Genomic DNA, 19834 nt, shown 5'->3' with positions numbered 1-19834 from the left:
ATACATATACACAAAGTAACTCACTGCTCCTGACTGAGCCTTATTGCACCACTCTGGATTTAAAGAGGTCATATCTCAAACTTTCATGGCATTTTATATATTTTTCCTCTGAAGTCAACTTGTAATGTTTACAAAAGGTTTCTTGCACCATAATTTAGTTTTTATGACTATTTTCCACCCACTCTGTACCTCAAGCTTTTTGTACTGTACGTTCAAGACTATGTGGCTTGTTGACTTGTATATCATATATACATATATATATATATATATATATATATATATATATATATATATATATATATATATACAGTCAAACATTTCATTCATTTTTACAGTTTATTCACTATAGTTTTAAAAAAAGGTAAAATATGACTTAATTATGTCAGATAACACTTAAGCAAAACATGGTCAGGTCAAAGTGTCTGAATAATTTTTGGTCTGAAATTTTTATCAATTTTACTGGTAGTCTACTGTATTAAGAATGTTGGGGTATAACATGTAACAGTTTACTTTATTTTGCAATCCTCACTTACATAAATGAACTATAGTGTCCTGCACCCACTAGTAAAAAATACAAAAAATTATATCTAGTGTCTGAATATTTTTTGGTTTGATTGTATATATACATATATATTAGTGCTGTCAATCAATTTAAAAAAATAACGAATTAATCACATCGCTATTAAAAACATTGGAGTTTCACAGTTTAATTTCACAGTTACTCTCCAAATTAATGCAGAAACAACTTAAAGACAGTATATTTTAAATATTTTTTACTTTTTATGAATGAAGGCCAGTATCACTGATACTAATATTGATACTGATGTCTCTATGAAAATGATTTTAAAAAATTATTATTGACATTCAACATTACAATTTAACTGAAAGCGATCATTTTCAACATTTATTAGGCTTTAAAAACATAAACCCATTCTAATAAATATCATATTTACCAGTAGTCTTCCTACTTTTTAACAGGTATAAAATATACAGAATTGAATAAAAGGTTATCAAACACTTTACAGTCTTCAGAGCATAAATTATAAATTAAATATAGATTAATCCTTTTTAAAGCTTAAATTTTACCTTTGTTCTTTGATTAACATTAATGACAGACAGTCATTAAACAACGGTTTAACATTTAACATGACACAGATGGAAACTGCCATTTTGGTATAATTCTGTTTTATTGTTTGTTTAAGCACAAACACAAAAGAGAACTCGATACTGGCACACGACTTTCTGTACGAGTCACACAGATACGACATTCACAGACATTCTCGTTTGTCTTCTGGTGCTATATATATATATATATACAGCTATGGAAAAAATTAAGAGACCACTCCAAGTTCAGAAATCATTGTTAAGTGGTCTCTTAATTTTTTCCATAGCTGTATATAACTATTAATATAGTATTAACATAGTATTTGTTTTTACAAAGATGGGAGTGTTTATAATTAGAAAGTTGGCAAAAAACAATGTAATGTTGTAATGTGTAACAATGTAATTCTGTAATGAAATTTTAATTAAGTAATTCAACAAAGATCAAAACTGAGATGCGTTTTGTGAAAATTATTTTATTTTCTATATAAAGTCTCTATAATTTTTTACTGTAAAAAGTGCAATACAGTAATTCCGTACTGCAATTTTTTGCAATATGAAATTACCTGACCTCCTCAGGGAAGAAAACTGGTCTTGTACAAACAGAGCTTTAGTGTATTTATGCAGTATATCAAATTCTGCAATTTCACCAGAGCAAGTAAAAGCCTGTTTTCCTTAATATGCACACTTTAACCATTTCCTTTTTAATCCAGACACATTCATTCTAAGTAACTGGATGAAAAGGTGATTTCATTCCTCACGTTCAGGCCTATACTGAGTCTTTTTCCACATTCTCTGCACTGAATTTGGGCAAATATCTGCAGGATTCTATACACCGATTCTATAATGTTAAAACAAGGAAAAACGCATGAATGCGAGAGTGTTGTGCTTGTATTGGTAACTGAAAAAATAACCAAATTAGACTAAATATTTAATAAACAAACAAAATAGGAACCAGCATATGCATGAATAATGGGTGTTCCAATTTATGCAAAAATCAGCGCAGGCCTGGTCATGTATAAACATCTAAACAGGGCCCAGGTAGGAAAGAGAGAGAGAGAGAAAGTGGTATAATGGGTCCTACTCTATTATGTCCAAACACTATATGAAACTACTTCTGTGAATCAATTAGCTCCTAGCACAGGAAACCGATTTAAAAATATGCTTTGGATCTATCTGTGTGACTACCACTGGTCTTCTTGTGTAATATTTTAGGTCAAAAAGGAGAAACTCTTAAGGGGAAATAAAACACACACACACACACACACACACACACACACACACACACACACACACACACACACACACACACACACACACACACACACACACACACACACACACACACACACAAAGTTTGTGTGTGTGTTCTCTGGTTACAGTAAATAGTAATAGCAGTGTTTTGGCAGAAGTAATCCCCACCTGTTAGCTCAGTGCCTGCCAGGGGAGCTGAAATACAACAAACATTCCACCGCCTTCTCCGTTTCTCATTTTTTCTTCCTTTCTCATTTCACCAATCCCCTATTACCTCCTCACCCACCTCTGTGAGAATGAACTCGACCAGAGTGACCCATAACAAACACACACACACTAAAACCCGCACTGACAGAGAAACCAGAACAACCATAAACATTCACCCTCTTACTTTTTCTCTTAGACCTACAACACATACAATAAACTGAAAAACAAAGTGAGGAAAAAAAACATGATAATGAAAAAGAAAGATGTAGGAGAGTATTTGGGTAGTACATTTGAAATGAATGTGTCCCAAAGTGTGACATCTACAACTATTAATTATTATTCACACAAGATGATCACACTTATCACATAATATAATTAATATAATATAATATAATATAATATAATATAATATAATATAATATAATATAATATAATATAATATAATATAATATAATATAATATAATATAATATAATATAATATAATATAATATAATATAATATAATATAATATTTAACTTGAGTACACTTTAACCTAAAGTATAATATACAGTACATTAACTTTATCTATATTAAAACAAGCAAGAAAGACATCTAGCAGAAAGCGCTGATAGAGCTGAAAGGGGACTGGAGCGAGTGAGACAGTGACAGTGTGTCGGGTATTCATTAGTGAGGCTTGACTCAGTTCTCGGGGTGAGTGAGGGTTCAGGATATCTGACAGAAACACTCCCTTCCCACCTGCACAGGAAGCTCATGTGCTAATCGAAACATCACTGTTAATAACCCTCTCATTATAGACGCGCAGTCTCTGCCCAGAATGTAACATTTTTCATGCCACTCTCAGAGTGAGAAAAAGAGAGAGAGAGAGATGCCAACAGACAGCAGGAGAGAGACTAAGAAAGCAAGAAATGATTTGAGGAGACCAATTTAAAATCTTGGATAATATTGGGGTTCATTATTATTATTTAATGGAGTGCTATTATACACAGTAACATATTACAAGCTGTACACATCGTTAAGAACAGTAATCAGCTGCACTCATTACTTTTAAATATCATAATGATTTAAAATGAATGAATGATGCATACAGGTGAAGTGGAATTTTCTTCTTTGCTCCAACAATTGATGGAAAATAAATAATATAAATATATTTTTCCTGCAACGTTTAACTGAATAATGTTATTCTTAATTGTCAATCATGAGACAGCTAATAGCCTTTAAATAGCATTTAAAGAGTGCTAATAAGTGTGTGCAAGCAAATCTAGTGTGTGAGTGGATACTGCATTGTGTGTTAAAAACAGCACATGGAAATCTTAAGGCCCCGCTCACAAACCAATGAGATGTCATGCATGAGTGTTTGTAAAATATTATTGTTGATAATTGCAGAAAGTCAGTGATGCTAATTTGGCAATTTAGCCGTTTCTTAAATACTTCTTGCCCTTGTGATAAAATATTTTCTGTTAAATTATTTTGATAAAAAATATCATTTAGAAGGTTAAACATTTGAGTCACATAAATGATGACAATAAAACAAAAAATATATAATTTAAAAATAAAAAAAATATTTTTAGGTAAAAAATTAGAGAATAAATAAAAACAATTATTCTTAAAAAAAAAAAAAAAAAAAAATTATATATATAATATAAAACAAGAGAGATCATACAAAATGCATGTTATTTTTTGTTTAGTACTGTCCTGAGTAAGATATTTTACATAAAAGATGTTCACATATAGTCCACAAGACAAAAAAATAGCTGAATTTATTAAAATAACCCCGTTCAAAAGTTTAGGAACCCTTGATTCTTGATACTGTGTGCTACCTGATGATCCATGACTGTTTTTATGTTTTGTGATGGTTGTTCATGAATCTCTTGTTTGTCCTGAGCAGTTAAACTGAGCTCTGTTTACTGATGCTCCAGAAGGAAACACGATGCATTAAGAGCCGAGGGGTGAAACCTTTTTGAATTTGAAGATCAAGGTCAATTGTACTTAATTTTTCTTCTGGGAAACATGCAAGTATCTTCTGTTGCTTCCGAAGGGCAGTACTAAATGAAAAAAATTATATTTCAACAAAATAAGAAAAATGTGGACATCTTCATCCTGTTCAAAAGTTTTCACCCCCTGACTCCTAATGCATCGTGTTTCCTTCTGGAGCATCAGTGAATGTTTGAACCTTTTTTAATAGTTGTGTTTGAGTCCCTCAGTTGTCGTCAGCGTGAAAAGATGAATCTCAAAATCATTCAGTCACTGCTGGAAAGGGTTCAAATATGCAAAAGATGCTGAAAAACTGATGAATCTGCAGGACCTGGAGGAATTTTCTGAAGAACAGAGCTCAGTTTAACTGCTCAGGACAAACAAGGGACTCATGAACAACAATCACAAAACATAAAAAAAAAAAAAAAAAATTCAGCTATTTTTTTGTCTTGTGGACTATATGTGAACATCTTTTATGTAAAATATCTTACTCAGGACAGTACTAAACAAAAAATAACATGCATTTTGTATGATCTCTCTTGTTTTGTTAAAAATTTTCACAGATTCTGAAAGGGATTCCCAAACTTTCAATCCCCACTGTACAAACACACACACATATACACACATTGCAGTTATTAGATAGATAGATAGATAGATAGATAGATAGATAGATAGATAGATAGATAGATAGATAGATAGATAGATAGATAGATAGATAGATAGATAGATAGATAGATAGATAGATAGATAGATAGATAGATAGATAGATAGATAGATAGATAGATAGATAGATAGATAGATAGATAGATAGATAGACAATGTCCACATTTTTTCCATGGAATTGGGCTACTTTTAAATTGTTGCCGCAGGTTAATTTTTTTTCATGTGTCTAAGTTCTCATGGGGCATAACAATTTGCCACTCAGACCCACCCCCCAACAAAGAAAATCACATTGGGCTATTTTTGATTAGCTATTAGCTAGTTTTGTTGCGCAGACCTGGCAACCCTGGTCATGAATCCCATAAATATATATATTGTCTGTGTAGCATTAAACAGTATATAAAAATGGTATAGGTACCACATTCGAACCAGTTTTAACCAAAATATATTTTAATCAATGTTACGAGAAGGCCCCTTGCATGGGGTCAGGGGAGTCTCTTACGCCAGTGTGCTTAGCTTGTGTCTAACTGTGTGTGGCGTCTATGTGTTGAATGAATTTTGTAGTTATGCTGTTTCCTGCAGCCGTTACTGGCTCTAATTAGACAGAGCAGATTAACACTTCAAAACTGACCCTGTGTCTCTTTCTTTCCCTTTCTCATTTTACCCATCTATAATTTACTCTCTCTCTTTGAATCTGTGGTTCTCTTCATCTTTCTCTTCCTTTTTCTTAACCTATTGCCAGAGTTGAAAAATTACCACTTACCAAGCACCAAATGCTTCGGCAGGTGAATAATCTGGAGTTACTTGCAATTTAGCCAGTAACTCAAACAGAGTACATGGAAGTCGAACTGCAAGAATGACCCTCATAGATGTAATTGACATGAGTGATTTAAATTAAACCATCTAAACACCTAAAAAAAGTTAACATTACAAGTTTATCTACGCCACTCTTTTTATGTTTTTTGGTCTCCAAAGCACATAAAATAGAAGTGTGGTCACCAAACTCATATGTACGGGGGGAAAAAACAATTAAATAATTCCAAAATTAATATAAAATTAAAACTAGCTTATATTTTCTATTTCAAAAATATACATTTATATGCAGTTAAATGCAAAATATAAATTCATAGCAAGGTTGTTTCAAAAACTAGCAAGCTGTCCACAGCACTTTTTGGACATTAAAGTCTGTGATGCAAAATGCTCTCTATGTCAGCAGCTCAAAAGGTTTTTAAACAGCCACTCTCTTATATTTTGTGTTAAGTTTCTTCATTAGCTATTTCTCAACACATTTCTCTCTCCCTTGTGTTTTGCCTTCATTTCTTTCTTCTTTCATTTTATTCGGAATCTGTCCAGTAGGACGGTCTGATGATTAAGTTGTCAGATACAGATACAGATGTCATTTGTCACACCGCTTTATAACTTACACCTGCACGGTTATTGTATTTGCACACACATAATCCCATAAACAAGACTGATCTAAAGCTGATCTTAAGAACATCTTACCAGTGGCTGCTTCAAAATGACATAGGCCACATCCACATACACACACACACAAAACTGGATGACCATGTGCAAACCAGGAAACAACAGATGTAAAAGAATTAGAATGACTCTCCTTGCCACCAATTTCATGAGCACAAAAGTCAAAATGCCAGTTACAGCTGACAATGTACAGTAAATCTGTGTGCACTGCACTGACTTGGCCAATATTGTTTTAAGTGGGATCTGGTGGAAATGAATACAGGGAAACCAAGATTGTGCTTTTTTTTCTTTTTTTTTTTTCTTAAAACTTTCAAAAAATTCTGCATTTTATTTGCTACATCAATTAAAATTAAAATTAAGGAACTGAATTGGAAAGTAAAAGTCATTAAATGCAAAAACATAAAAGACACAATTTAACACAACCCTGAATTCATTAACACACTCATTTGCAGACTCTGCAAATAGAATTTGTAATTTTTTTTCCTAAATTTACTGATTTCATGGGAAAATCTGCAGGACTGCAGTACTACACATTTATTGGGAGCTTTGTAGAACTTTGTGATTGACAAGTGCTCTAGCTCTGTGGAAATCTGCTTATCAGTTAATGCCAGCACTCCTGACTCTTGGAATAATCCAATGGGAGTAAAGAAACTACAGGCCCGCAAGAAGCTCAAACTTTAGTTCTGTGTTTCTCTAACAAACTGCGACACTGAAATTAGGGTGGAGTTTGCCTCAGGCTCTGGGATGTAGATCATCTATTTTCTCATTCCCTTTTACTTTTTTCCTTCTCTCTCTCTCTTTTCCAGAGCAATCCATTGTGCCTTGCATCTGGGTTGTGTTCAAGGGCATCGCAGCACAATGGTGCTTCACAGCCTTGTCTCCTTCTGTGAGATCTGGCCTGGACTACTTAACATCCCATGATACCATCATACCCCTGAAACACAACCATTAGACCCAGAAGGCACCACAATAAAGGGCATATTGAACTGATATTTACCACACGAGTTTCAATCTGGATGATCTACTGTGTGACAGAGAGACCACACAATCCTGTAAGGAAAATAAAAAGTAGTGTGTCTGCAAGCACATCTATGATGTTAACAGATTGGCAGTAAAGGGAGAGTTTGGCAGTCCATTCATCTTTAACTGACATCCAGAATGTTTCTAGTCAAATACTGTTTTGGAGCGAATAACTTTCACAGAGCTGTATTTAGTAAACAGAGCGTCCAAACGGTTCCAAAAGGGCTCAGAAAGTGCAATGAATCACGGTCCTGCACAGTGAGGTAACCCTGCATTCCAACCTTGTTCCACACTCATATTCCAGAATGCTGAGATAATGTTCTAATTATACGTTCTGGAAATTTTTAAGATCCCAAGGAAATCAAGACATCTGAGTTCTTGAATGCGACTTGAGCTGCAAGACTAAAGTGGCCACAATCCTGTCTACAGCACAGTGCCTGACACACCCCCTATCCCTTCATCATTTCATTACAGGAGTGTTATTAAAATCCACTTAAAGGCACGCACAGCTTTGCTCTATGGAAAGTATGCAACAGGCCAACAGGCCCCTGAAAGTCTGACCCTCAACATCTGCTTTGAATCTGGTTAAAATATACACGGCCCTGTTACAATCGGTCACTGTGCTTGCCTAACGCCTTGTATACCAGGACAGAGGGACAGTTTTCTGTTTTACTATATGTATTATGCAGACGGGCTGATTATTCACTTACAATAACCTTTGCTCAGGAGCAGGAGACATGTTAGAGATAGCTTTGAGGCTTCCCTCTCATGTCAAGAAACAGTTTGTCAGCAAACAACAAAACACACTTGCTCTATGATCTGTAGCCTAGAAAATTGGTTGTCATAATGTCAGAATGGCAAATCTATGGGATTTGCATAGCAAGAAAACTGGGCAAACACTGTAAAAAAAATCTAGACTAAACCAGCCTAAGCTGGTTTGCTAGTCTTTGCTGGTTTAAGTTGGTCTCCCAGCCTGGACAAGATAGTGTTTATATGGGTGGCCAGCTGGAAAAGTGCTCCAAACTCACCTAATCCAGCCAACAAACCAGCCTGTCCAAGATTGGGAGATCAAATAAGACCATCTTAGTTTGGTTTAAGATGTTTTTTTTTCAACAGGGAATATATTCATGACATAAGCTACACGCATCCATGCAACATCACCAGAAACGAAAAACTCAAGTCAAAGGCTATAGTCAAAAGCAAAAAGAAGTCTCATTAAACATTGCGCAAACACTACACGAAGCAGTCAATAAATAAAATAATTAATAAATAAACAGGATACAAAACAGTTAAACATCTACCAAACAGGATATTATAAATCATCATGATTCACACTGACTGAGGAATCAGGCTTTGAGGCTAAAATCTAAAGAGAAAGAATTGTGAATGAAAGATACATGAAAAGATGGAGAAGAGGAGAAGATGAGGAGTAGATCTGGGGAGTTTCTTTTTGATGACATCCTCCATCGGCTGCTCTTTGCACACAATGCTTCTGATATCATAGTGACATCACAATGATGTCACACAGCAAAATACTTAGCATCAAGCATGCTGCTCTATCAGGCACATACAATTCAAAAACATCTTACATGCATTACTTTCCTGTTCTGACAGAGCACTATACTAATACAAATGAAATCCAGATTTTGAATTTGAAAAAGTTCTAAAATGTGATTTCTTAAAAAATGTGATATTTTAGGAGTGACACATTAGGACAGGAACCCAAACACATCTTACTGTAAATATGAGATTATGACTTACAAGATTTCGTCATTTTGGAACTCCAGAACACCATGGGAGTCTTCAAAGTCCTCTCCTCCTCCACGGGCAGTGCCCTCGACGGTTTTATACGGCAGTGACACCACCCCACGGGCGCCAGATGTACGCAGGACCTTCACTTCCATGACACCCACACTCTCACTAACGTGGGTGACTGGCTCTTCAAATGTGAAGATTCCAGCATGGTCATCGTCAAAGATGGTGACTGTTGCTGTGGAGGGCACACCGAGGGTTGCGATGGTCTCCACGTGATTGGTTTCAGTGGCCTCTGGCTCATCACCCTCATGAAGCACACGGACATTGCTGAGGTGGATAAGGAAGTTCTCATCCTCTTCAAAGATGTCATCGTCAATAATTCCAACTCGGATCTCCTTCTGCGTCTCACCTGGCTTGAAAATGACAGTGCCTTCAGTGAATTCATAGTCTGAGCCGGCATTTGCAGTTCCGTCTTCCGTGCGGAATTCCACCGACACAGTCTGGGTGAGATCGCCTCCACGCCGAACCACATTCACCGCCACAGTTCCACAGTTTTCCAGACACTGGTAAGAACCAGGGTCAAAAAAGATCTTAGAAATCGGGTCATTCTCACCAGTGTCACTGCGCACCTCGTGCATGCTCACTGCTTTACGAGCCTGGTCCGCCGCATGCTTCTTTAGAATGTTACCTGCTCCAGTCATCAAGCGGGTCGCCTGGCATCGGTAGAATGCACGGCTCTTCTGCTGCTGGCTGAGCACCTGGTAGTTAGCGAGTTCAATCAACTGCTCTACTTCTTTATCCGGATGTTTCTGCTTCAGTTCCTTCAGGATCTTTGCCATTTCACGTCTAGCTTCCTCCTCATCTAGGTCTTTGTCCTCAAGTTCCAGAGCCAGTGTTCCATCCAAGAAGTCCACTGCGTGAGAGTTCAGCATCTTCCCATCCATCTCAATATCCACCTTGGACGGCAGAGGACGGTCCCCCTCCGTCTCGATGATCATGCCACGGTGCTTGCCGGCTCGGTATCGCTTGTAAACGTACTTGTAAAACAGGAGCCGGCGGTCAGCGATCCAAGCGAAGACCACGCAAATAGGAAAGAAGAAAAGAGTGAGAAGACCCTCCCACACCTGGACGATGCCAGGCGAGATAACAGCCAAGATCAGGTAGAGCCACAAGTAGGCGAAGATGCTCCAAGCGGCGGTGACGAAGAAAACACGCAAGTGTTTCACTTTGCGATGCTCTCCGTCAGGCACCACATAGACACAGATTCCAATGATGACGAACATGTTGAAAGCTGCACTGCCGACTATGGTAGAGGGTCCGAGGTCACCAGCTTCAAAGTTATGGCCGCACACTTCAATGACCGAGAGCAGAATCTCAGGAGCAGAAGACCCCAGAGCCATGAGGGTGAGGTTGGACACAGTTTCATTCCAGATGCGTACAGTTGTGGTGGTCGTTTCACCATTCGGTTTCTTAATGGTGATCTCCTTCTCCTGAGAGGTGATGACCTCGATGGATGCCATGAAGCGGTCAGCAATAATCGAAACTCCCAGAAACATGTATACCAGTGCCACAAAGTAAACAGTGGCCCGGGCAACCTTGTCCCCAAAGGAAGGGTTTGGGGGCTCCCACACCGGAAGGATGACTCCAGGTGAGCATGTGACAATCCCACCACAGGACAAAGACTTGTTGGCAGGAGAACTATGATCTTGGCTGTGGTCTGGAGCGTGTTCCGCTGTCGCATGGTGGACGCTGAAGAGCAGTATCACCATGACTAGACACTGAAAGCTCAGGAAGAGGTGCGGGGAGGTCTCACGATGCCTCATCGTTCCTTACTCGGTGACAAACTTCTGCTATAATACAAAGAGAAAAGGAGGAAGAAAAGAAAATAGAGAAAAACAGATTAGCAACTATTGAAATGAAACCAGGACAGTGATCACCAACAAGCACCAACATACATGTTGTCAAAAGTGATTGCTATATTATGGGGTGTCTGACACTGATTCAAGTCTGATATTTTTTGGAACATTTTAACAGTATTTGCTGAAAGCCACATTCCAGAAATGTTAGATAAAAAAAAAAAAAATTTAAAATCATTCCGGAGCATCTGGACGTGATTATGCATTTGTTGCATTTATTTATCAATTCAATCAGCAGGTTCATTTCAACAGAATGCATAAAAAATCCAGATGCTCCCTTAAGCCTAGTGCTGAATGACATTACATTCTGCAAGGTATTTCTTCTTTAAAAAGTGCAATTAGTCCAGAGCATAGTTTAGATCCAAAAAGTAATCCAGTGAAGTTCAGGTTGGGACACTGGTGGCTTGACTGCAAGCAAGCAGTCCAGAATTCAAACGATGCCTGCAAAATGCATCATCAGACAAAGGGTGACAATCGGCCCTTGAGGCAAGAAGATGAAACACTTGCTCATGGTGGAAAACACATGCATGGACACACACACCCACAGTCTCACACACACTCATATCTGCAGTCATCAATGGGTATAGTGCACAGCAAAATCTTGGAGATCTTACTCACACATTCATATGAATCTAAAACACTTAGCTACTAATAGGCCTGCATAATTATATAATAATGTGCATTTCAGTAGCTTTAACGATCTTTTAACTTCGGTTTAGTGATCTGAAATACAAAAGAACCGAACAAACAGCGCTTTAATTCAGCACTGCTCAGATCTCGCTCACTCTCATTCACATCTACCGCAACCTACTGCTCTCATTCAGCACCTCTACCCTATCCACTGATGAAACATCTGTTATCCTACATCCTAGGCGTTGCGGACCTGCATCATTTCTTATCGGGGATAACAATTTCTTATTATTCGGATAAAACGGTGGCCTCTAGGGCTTTTTTTCGCGATGTGTTCAAGGAGGCTCTCGAGACCGGATCGTGTTTAATACAACTTTCACGTGCACATTAGACATTAGAATCCCGTAAAACGATGTGAAGGCGAACACCCGGTTAAATCATCATCTGCGGGCCACTGCGGACCGGACCGCACCGTACGGGCACCAGAGCGCACCTCTGTATCAAAACGGGTCACTCTCCGTTATGATTATATGAATGTGATACCTACTCGGTTTGTCTGTAGCCCCCCATATTAACCCTCGTGCAACGATACCGCCACCATTAACCTTCATGCAATCCCATTATATATAATTATATGCTATATATCTTTATATATAATCCTTATTATATACTACATATTATATATATATATATATATATATATATATATATATATATATATATATATATATATATATATATATATATATACACTCACACACACACATATATATATATATATATATAATGTGCTCTTACCGTAACGGTGCTCTGTGAAGTAGTAAGTCTGAGCGGCAGCAGGAGTGTTAACGGAGACAGTGCTTGTCGGAAGCCGTCAGTAGTATCCCAGCTCGCATTAGTTTAGGTTTTTATATATGATATGCAGGAAAGATTAGAGACCCACGCGAGTATTATATGCACCCTCCGATTTCCATACACGCGTTTGTTTTTTTCCCCAAACAGACCCGTAGCGATCAAATATCTGATGCTTTATCAGCAAATCTCTGAGAGCTGAAATGTGCGTGCGAGTTCTTCCTCATTCTTCCCTCTCTCGGCTGGTTCAGTCTGTGTGTGACTGTGCGTGAGTGTGTGAGCGAGCGTGTGCGCGCGTGCCGCGGAGCCTCGCGCTCTGAGTGGGATACGCGCGCTGCGTTCGAGAAGAGAAAAAAAGAGAGAGCGGAGATTCTGCTTTAACGTTTGTGTTTTTTCTTCCCTCCCTTTGTTGCCATCATACACATGTATGTATGCAAGCCCTTTATCCGTGTTACTGATGATCAATGAATGAATTATCAGCCACTAACAAGGACGGTGACCATGTGATGCAATACCAGTTTCTTTTGTAGTGCTGTAATGCATGATACACTCGACATCTCCGCAACCTCTCCAGCCGGCTGTATAACCACTGCATTCTATGATGAACTTTTTCTTCTTTCTTTTTTTGTGAGCAGTAAAGGGGAAATCTACTCATTTAGCGAAGCGGTTGTTTGGGTCTAATACGTTTTATTTATAGGCTAATATTTCTGTTCTTTGTCTATTAAAATAACTTATTTTTACCTTGTTGAAAAAAACAGCATATGCTGGTAAGGTAGGTTTTGAAGCTGGTATGCTGGTTTGAGCTGGTTTATGCTGGACCTATACTGGTCCTGCTGGTGCATGCTGATCCTATGCTGGTCCAATGCTGGTCCTATGCTGGACCAGCATAGGACCAGCACTTGACCAGCATAAACCAGCTCAAACCAGCATACCAGCTTCAAAACCTACCTTAACCAGCATATGGTGTTTTTTTTTAACAGGGTAGCTAGCCCAATTTTTAAGTCCAATGATACACTTTTACAATCCGCTCACTCATCGTTTTTCAAATAATCACGAAAAAGAGTGTCCGATATAATCAATAAGATTCTCGGTTCAGTAGGGGCAAATTCCAATAGGAGGTGAGCAACCCTATGTCCTACTCACTCCGGAGGGCAGAGCCCTTGAAGTGGGGACTATGGAGGGAGCAGGGCAGTTGTACGTCATAATGAAGCGGTTTGGAACACACTTGGAGAAGGGAGCAATGAAAGACCACGTCATTTCCTCATTAGCTTCCCATTGAATGTTACCAACAACGCTAGACAGCGACAAGAGCAATATCTTATTATTGCTGTTAATATGATACAAATATGTTATAATTAAGTTTTTTAAAACATGCTTTATATGCATAGTCCTGATCTGCTCTTAACATTATAAGTTAAGGATTAAAGACAAAGCATAAACATTTCTTACCTATGAACCTTTTTAAAAACTTAATATGAATGCATGACGAAAATGTGTGTAATATATCGCAACAAAACAAACCAACTTGAATTATTCTGTTTATACATTAACTCCAACTCTGCCGCTATTTATAGATTTAAAATGAATCGCAAGGACTTGACACCACTGATCTATATAGGCTCTGTCCCAAAAGGCATCCTAAACACTCGCGGTCTTCCCACGAGTCTGCACATTCATCATGTAACGCTGCTTTGACTGTCAGGAAGAAGTCAGTGTGGGTGCACATCATTGAGGGCACATAACAACTGCAAAGAGGAAGCTTCTGAAACCTAAATTGACAAATGGGACTTAACGGACACGCGCGCACGGCAGCCATTGTAAGTCTACAAGACCGAAAGTGCACATGAAATGTGCCATTTGGGACAGGGCCTATATAGAGCAGTGCTTGACACCCTAGGTCACATGACCATAAATTATTAAATTACATTGCATGTTCCCTTCACTAACAGACTTGTGAAAGGGCCCTTCATGAAGGGATTCAGTTGTCCACTTTCATTTGGAACGCCCCTACAAATGGCATCCCCTTCCCAAAGTGCACTTCAAGGGTGCAAAAACGCTATTTGGTATTTGCCCTTAGTCAGTCCAGTTTGTGAATGAATCATTCAGGCCGAATTTTAAACCTGCATATAGAAAAGATCTGACTCAAAAGAACGATTCGTTAAATTGGACAAAGCTAATGAATATACCTTAATTTATGATTACAAATTAATTTAATGACATTTATATAGGACTATAAATACTGAAAAGGAAATGTACAGATTTCCACACTACTCTTCTTGTTTTTGTTGTGCCACTGTTGTTGGTTAGCAAAATGTTAATGTTGCGAGTAACATTGCAGGCTCAAAAGAAACAAATGTATAAACAGGTTCACATGTAGGCTATGCACACACACACACACACACACACACACACACACACACACACACTCTCTCTCTCTCTCGCTTGCTCTCTCACGCACACACAATTCTAATTTACATCTTAATTGCACAATTTAATTAAAAACTAAGCAGATTCCTTTTATTTTCATCCTTTTCTAAAAGCTACTTTTCTCTTTAAATTTCCATGCCATTACTAAATACACATGCAACATGACTTCATTTTAAGATGCTATTGTTCATAAAGTCATACATGTATCAAAATGATTCATTTGGTATTTTTTAAATTATTATTATTTTTTAATATTGCTGTTTATGATTTAGAAACAAAGTATCAGCAACAAAAAAGGGCAGCATTTTTACAGTAATCTGTATCATGCTTACCTACTTTTTTGGTTTGGCTGCAGTAACACATTGGGCCAACAGAGGCGCCATATTAGATATGAGAGACGAAGTTACAGAACAGGTGAGTATGGTCTTTCTTTAGCGAATTTCTTCTCTATTTGTTTTTCTTACTCACTAAAACACACTATATTAATGTAATTAATATTACTTTGTGGATTCAGACAAGAAAATATACTGCCAAACTTGTGTAAATATTTGCTTGTGCTCTTTTTTTTGAAACAATGTTTCATTCATCTATATTTGGCTCAGATATACAGTATTTGATCAGATATATAAGGCCACATCTTACACCCAGGAAGCTCAGTGACAGTGGTGCTAAACACACACTGCCAAACACATGCAAAAGTTGAATTTGTAAGTTACGTCCTTGCAGCTCCTAAGACACCACCATGGTTGGTGTAGAGGACGTTGAGCTTTGCCACTAATGTAAAAATAAAGTTACAGTAGTTGTTTTTTTTCCCCCTCAATAAATCTAAAGGTGAGTTTAAAAAGAAGCAGCAGCTGTTTTGTCTTTGCTCAGGTGCGGTACAGCGTGGCCTAGTTCTTGTTCATTTTGGCCAGAGGGAGATGCCTCTCTCTCTCTCTTTCTCTCCTCCCCTCAGCCGGTTTCTCTACTCGTCCCTCACTCGCCCTCACAGTCTCTCTCTTCCTCCAACATCGATCCAGCAGTTTACTGCCAGTTTAAGCAAACCTGATATGTAAACTACTATCTCTTTCACACACACATAAACACACAGAGAAGTGGTTTTTCAACACCTAACCTTTACACAAACCTGTTGATATTACTAGCTCTGAGGCAAAACATGATTTGTGCACTATTAGTACAGAGCACTTCAGATGTCCTCACAAGTCAGTTTTAAGATATTTTCAGAAATTCAATATGTCATGTAATGATCTTTTAGTTGAATTAAAAAAGCCATTTAAAGCCCAAAGTGGAGCAAAGTGTATATTTTTTGCATTTTGGATCTATTATTATATGTTGAATGTTTGTTTTTGTTTTGTTTTTTTAAAAAAGAGAGGTGATGTCATATCACGACAGTTGCCGTTTCCACAAATGCACTCAGAATATAACATTATATAATCTATTAATTTTGTAATTGTATAATTTCTGTAATTGTATAAAATCTGTTTTATAGGCCCCACAGGGATCTTTGTAAAAATGGAAGCTTACTCATGCTGAACAAAGGGTGAAAAGGCCAAATGCAGAATACAATTACAGCTATTGGATAACATTTTGTTGACAAACTGAAAAACCCATTATTATAGCAAAGATTCTGTCAGACTGCAGAGTTGTTTCTCTCTAATACACCATCAGTCATATGATCAGGTCACATCTTTTGATAACTAATCTATGATAAACTGAGTGCAATTAAACAGGGTGGGGGTATGTTCTCATCTTATAACATGGCAGAAATATTTCCTGTCTCTCTGATAACATTTGAGAACTTCACCAAGCTCTTCCTTTCACTCTAGTTTTATAACTCTCAGCTGTCTTCACTTCACAGAGCAGTTCTTTATCGCTTCATCTCACTCAGACCAAATGTGATACAAACCCTGTTTGTCTTCTGACTATTTGTGAAATGTTGACCATGAATGTGGTTTGTTTGTTTTTGTGTATGTGCATTCTCTTTTCCTTATGGGTGCAAAACATGTAGGCTATATAGCACTAGTATTTTGGCCACGTTCACACAGCAGCAGAATATGGTTGTCAGTCCTGTATTTGAGTCCTTAATACGGTTACGTTCAGACACAGTACGGTTATTTACGGGAGTGACAACCGCAATCTATAACTGAACTCACACCCGTACATTTTGCCCACGTACACACTGTACGTTTCAGGAGTGACAACCGTATTTTAATGCGGGAGTGTTTTCACCGCCAAACTGCTGAAATCATGTGACTTTGGCGCTCCGAACTATGGATTCGACACACTGATTCATTACGCTCCGAAGCTTCATGAAGCAGTGTTTTGAAATCGACCATCACTATATAATTCCTTATTTATTTATTTTTTGGCGCACCAAAAATATTCTCGTCGCTTTATAATATTATTATTGAACCATTGTACTCACATGAACTGATTTAAATATGTGTTTAGTACCTTTATGGATCTTGAGAGAGGAAATGGCATTGCTTCCTATGGAGGCCATCGGATTTCAACTAAAATATCTTAATTTGTGTTCCGAAGATGAACGAAGGTCTTACGGGTGTGGAACGGCATGAGCGTGAGTAATAAATTACAGAATTTTCATTTTTGGGTGAACTAACCATTTAATTAGCCAGCCCGAACCCCGCCCACAACATTTTTTGGACTGGAATTTCAGTCTGGACTCGATCCATTGTGGAGTAATTATGCTCGGCTCCCAGAAGGCCGAGCCAATCAAATTGCCAGGGCGGACTTTAATCGATGATGGACAGGCTATCTGCGGTTACATAACCACTCATGTCATCAAAGAGCACTTGGGTTGAATTGGTTTTCACCAACAATGACTGCAGCTGGAGAAGTAAGATGTTTAGATTCCGCTATCACATCTGTAATAAAAGAAATCGACAGCGCATTAATTTTAAAAGACGAACAAAGAACCGCAATCAAGGCATTTGTCGATGGGAAAGATGTGTTTGCCGTCCTTCCAACGGGATTCGGCAAAAGTTTAAGTAGGCTACAAGTTCAACATACGTCACTTACTGCGTTGCTCTGATTGGTTGTAGGTCTATCCAATTGAGTGCGAGAGTTTTTTTTTTTTTTACTGGTTCAGTTAAGACACGCCCCATAATTCAAGTGCAATGGAGCAGTATCACACTCACATTCTTCCTAGAATATGAGTATGACGAAGTCAGGCTACCTTTAATAGAAATATGTAGAATGCGGTTGTCACTCCCGTATTTTACTGAACTGTGTGTGTACAGAACCGGATTAAGCACTAAAAGGTGAACTGACAACCGAATTTAGCTACAGTGTGTACGTGGCTATAACAAGGACTCACAGCCGCATTCTCAGAAAATCCGCGCTGTGTGAACGGAACCGGACTGGACAATATTGTCTGTCTCACGTCATCCAGTGCGAGAGAGCCGCTCTTCTAAAAAGATGTTTTGTGTGTGGTTTGCTTTCGGTAACTTACCTTACAGCGACACAGATTTGTGCGTCATCTCAAGGTGTTAAATCCAGTCAATGTTCCCCACCGGCGCGGCAGTTTTGTGTTTCTTTTCGAAATTCAAATGCTGTGGACGTCGCAAAGGACGTGAGACGCGAGTGTATCGGCTAAAGACTCCGGCTAGCGTGTGTTTACACTGATGCTGCTGTTGGTTAATCAAGTTTGAATGGATGAACTCGCCTTCTCTTGACATGTCAAAAGTGATGAGACTTTTCAGTTTTATGGACGTCGCCATCTTTAATATTACGTTGGTCACTTATGGTTACTAGTAAGGCACTCAATAGAATGCCATTTTATTTGGCGAAAAACTTTCTATGGCAGTATCAGCTGCTTTGTTTAAAAAAAACGTACATTAAAGCTGAAATCAAACTTGAATGATGACAACACAGAATAAAATACTATCACTTGATCATCAAATCCTTTTAAAAGTTTATTATACAGACTTTGTTTAAGCCTTCCACTTTTTTTCACAACTTTTTTGCTCTCTAGAAACCCAGTCAGTTTGGGTTAAAATTCTTTAAAAGATCTAGTATTGGCAATAAACACCAAATTAATACCAACATATGAAATTAAATTAAGGACTTGCATCAGAAAAATAGGGAATGTTGGACAATAATTGAATATAACAGCTTGATTTTGCAGTGTTGTCTAAGGTCCGTTAAAGCAAAAGTGTTCCAAAGTGTTAATTATGCGATAACGGATACAGATATGCATCATCATATCGTTATGTTTGTCGTGTGATCCATTAAAACATACAATATAGCCTATTTCAATTCAGACCTAGTGGAGTGATAGGCCTACGTACTCCACTGGGTCTAAAATATATTGTTCGCTGCGAATATGATGATCTTAATAAATCTTAATACTATTATTAAATGTGTAAAGTTGCATAAAATGGAAATACTCAAAGTAGGCTAAGTACGTTACCTCATATGGTTGAATGGTTGGATTCCACTATTTGTCAAATAAAACATAAGACAATACAACATTTACTGTAGGTGCCAAAAAATTTACTTATGATTTCATTTGAAAAATGTTCTTTTGCGCTTCTTA

At 37.8% G+C, this 19834-nt stretch overlaps 1 protein-coding gene across 3 annotated transcripts in view; it reads right to left on the bottom strand.

The window, feature by feature from the left end:
* slc8a1b (solute carrier family 8 member 1b) overlaps positions 1-19834 on the bottom strand; it is a 126302-nt gene that overhangs the window by 88643 nt on the left and 17825 nt on the right. Inside the window, exons 1-2 of one of the 3 annotated variants that reach the window (XM_067366627.1) lie at positions 12796-13076; positions 9458-11301 (exon numbers count right to left, since the gene is read on the bottom strand). In XM_067366627.1, the coding sequence (XP_067222728.1) occupies positions 9458-11274 (1817 nt within the window). In that variant the 5' untranslated portion in view covers positions 11275-11301; positions 12796-13076. Of the gene's footprint in view, positions 1-9457; positions 11302-12795; positions 13077-19834 lie in introns of those variants that run through there. The other 2 variants (XM_067366628.1, XM_067366629.1) reach the window with 2 other exon arrangements.

The sequence above is a fragment of the Chanodichthys erythropterus genome, chromosome 18, assembly GCF_024489055.1.
Source record: "Chanodichthys erythropterus isolate Z2021 chromosome 18, ASM2448905v1, whole genome shotgun sequence".
NCBI classification, from domain to species: domain Eukaryota; kingdom Metazoa; phylum Chordata; class Actinopteri; order Cypriniformes; family Xenocyprididae; genus Chanodichthys; species Chanodichthys erythropterus.
Note: the sequence above shows the minus strand (reverse complement) of the source record. Positions and strands in the feature narration are given on the sequence as shown.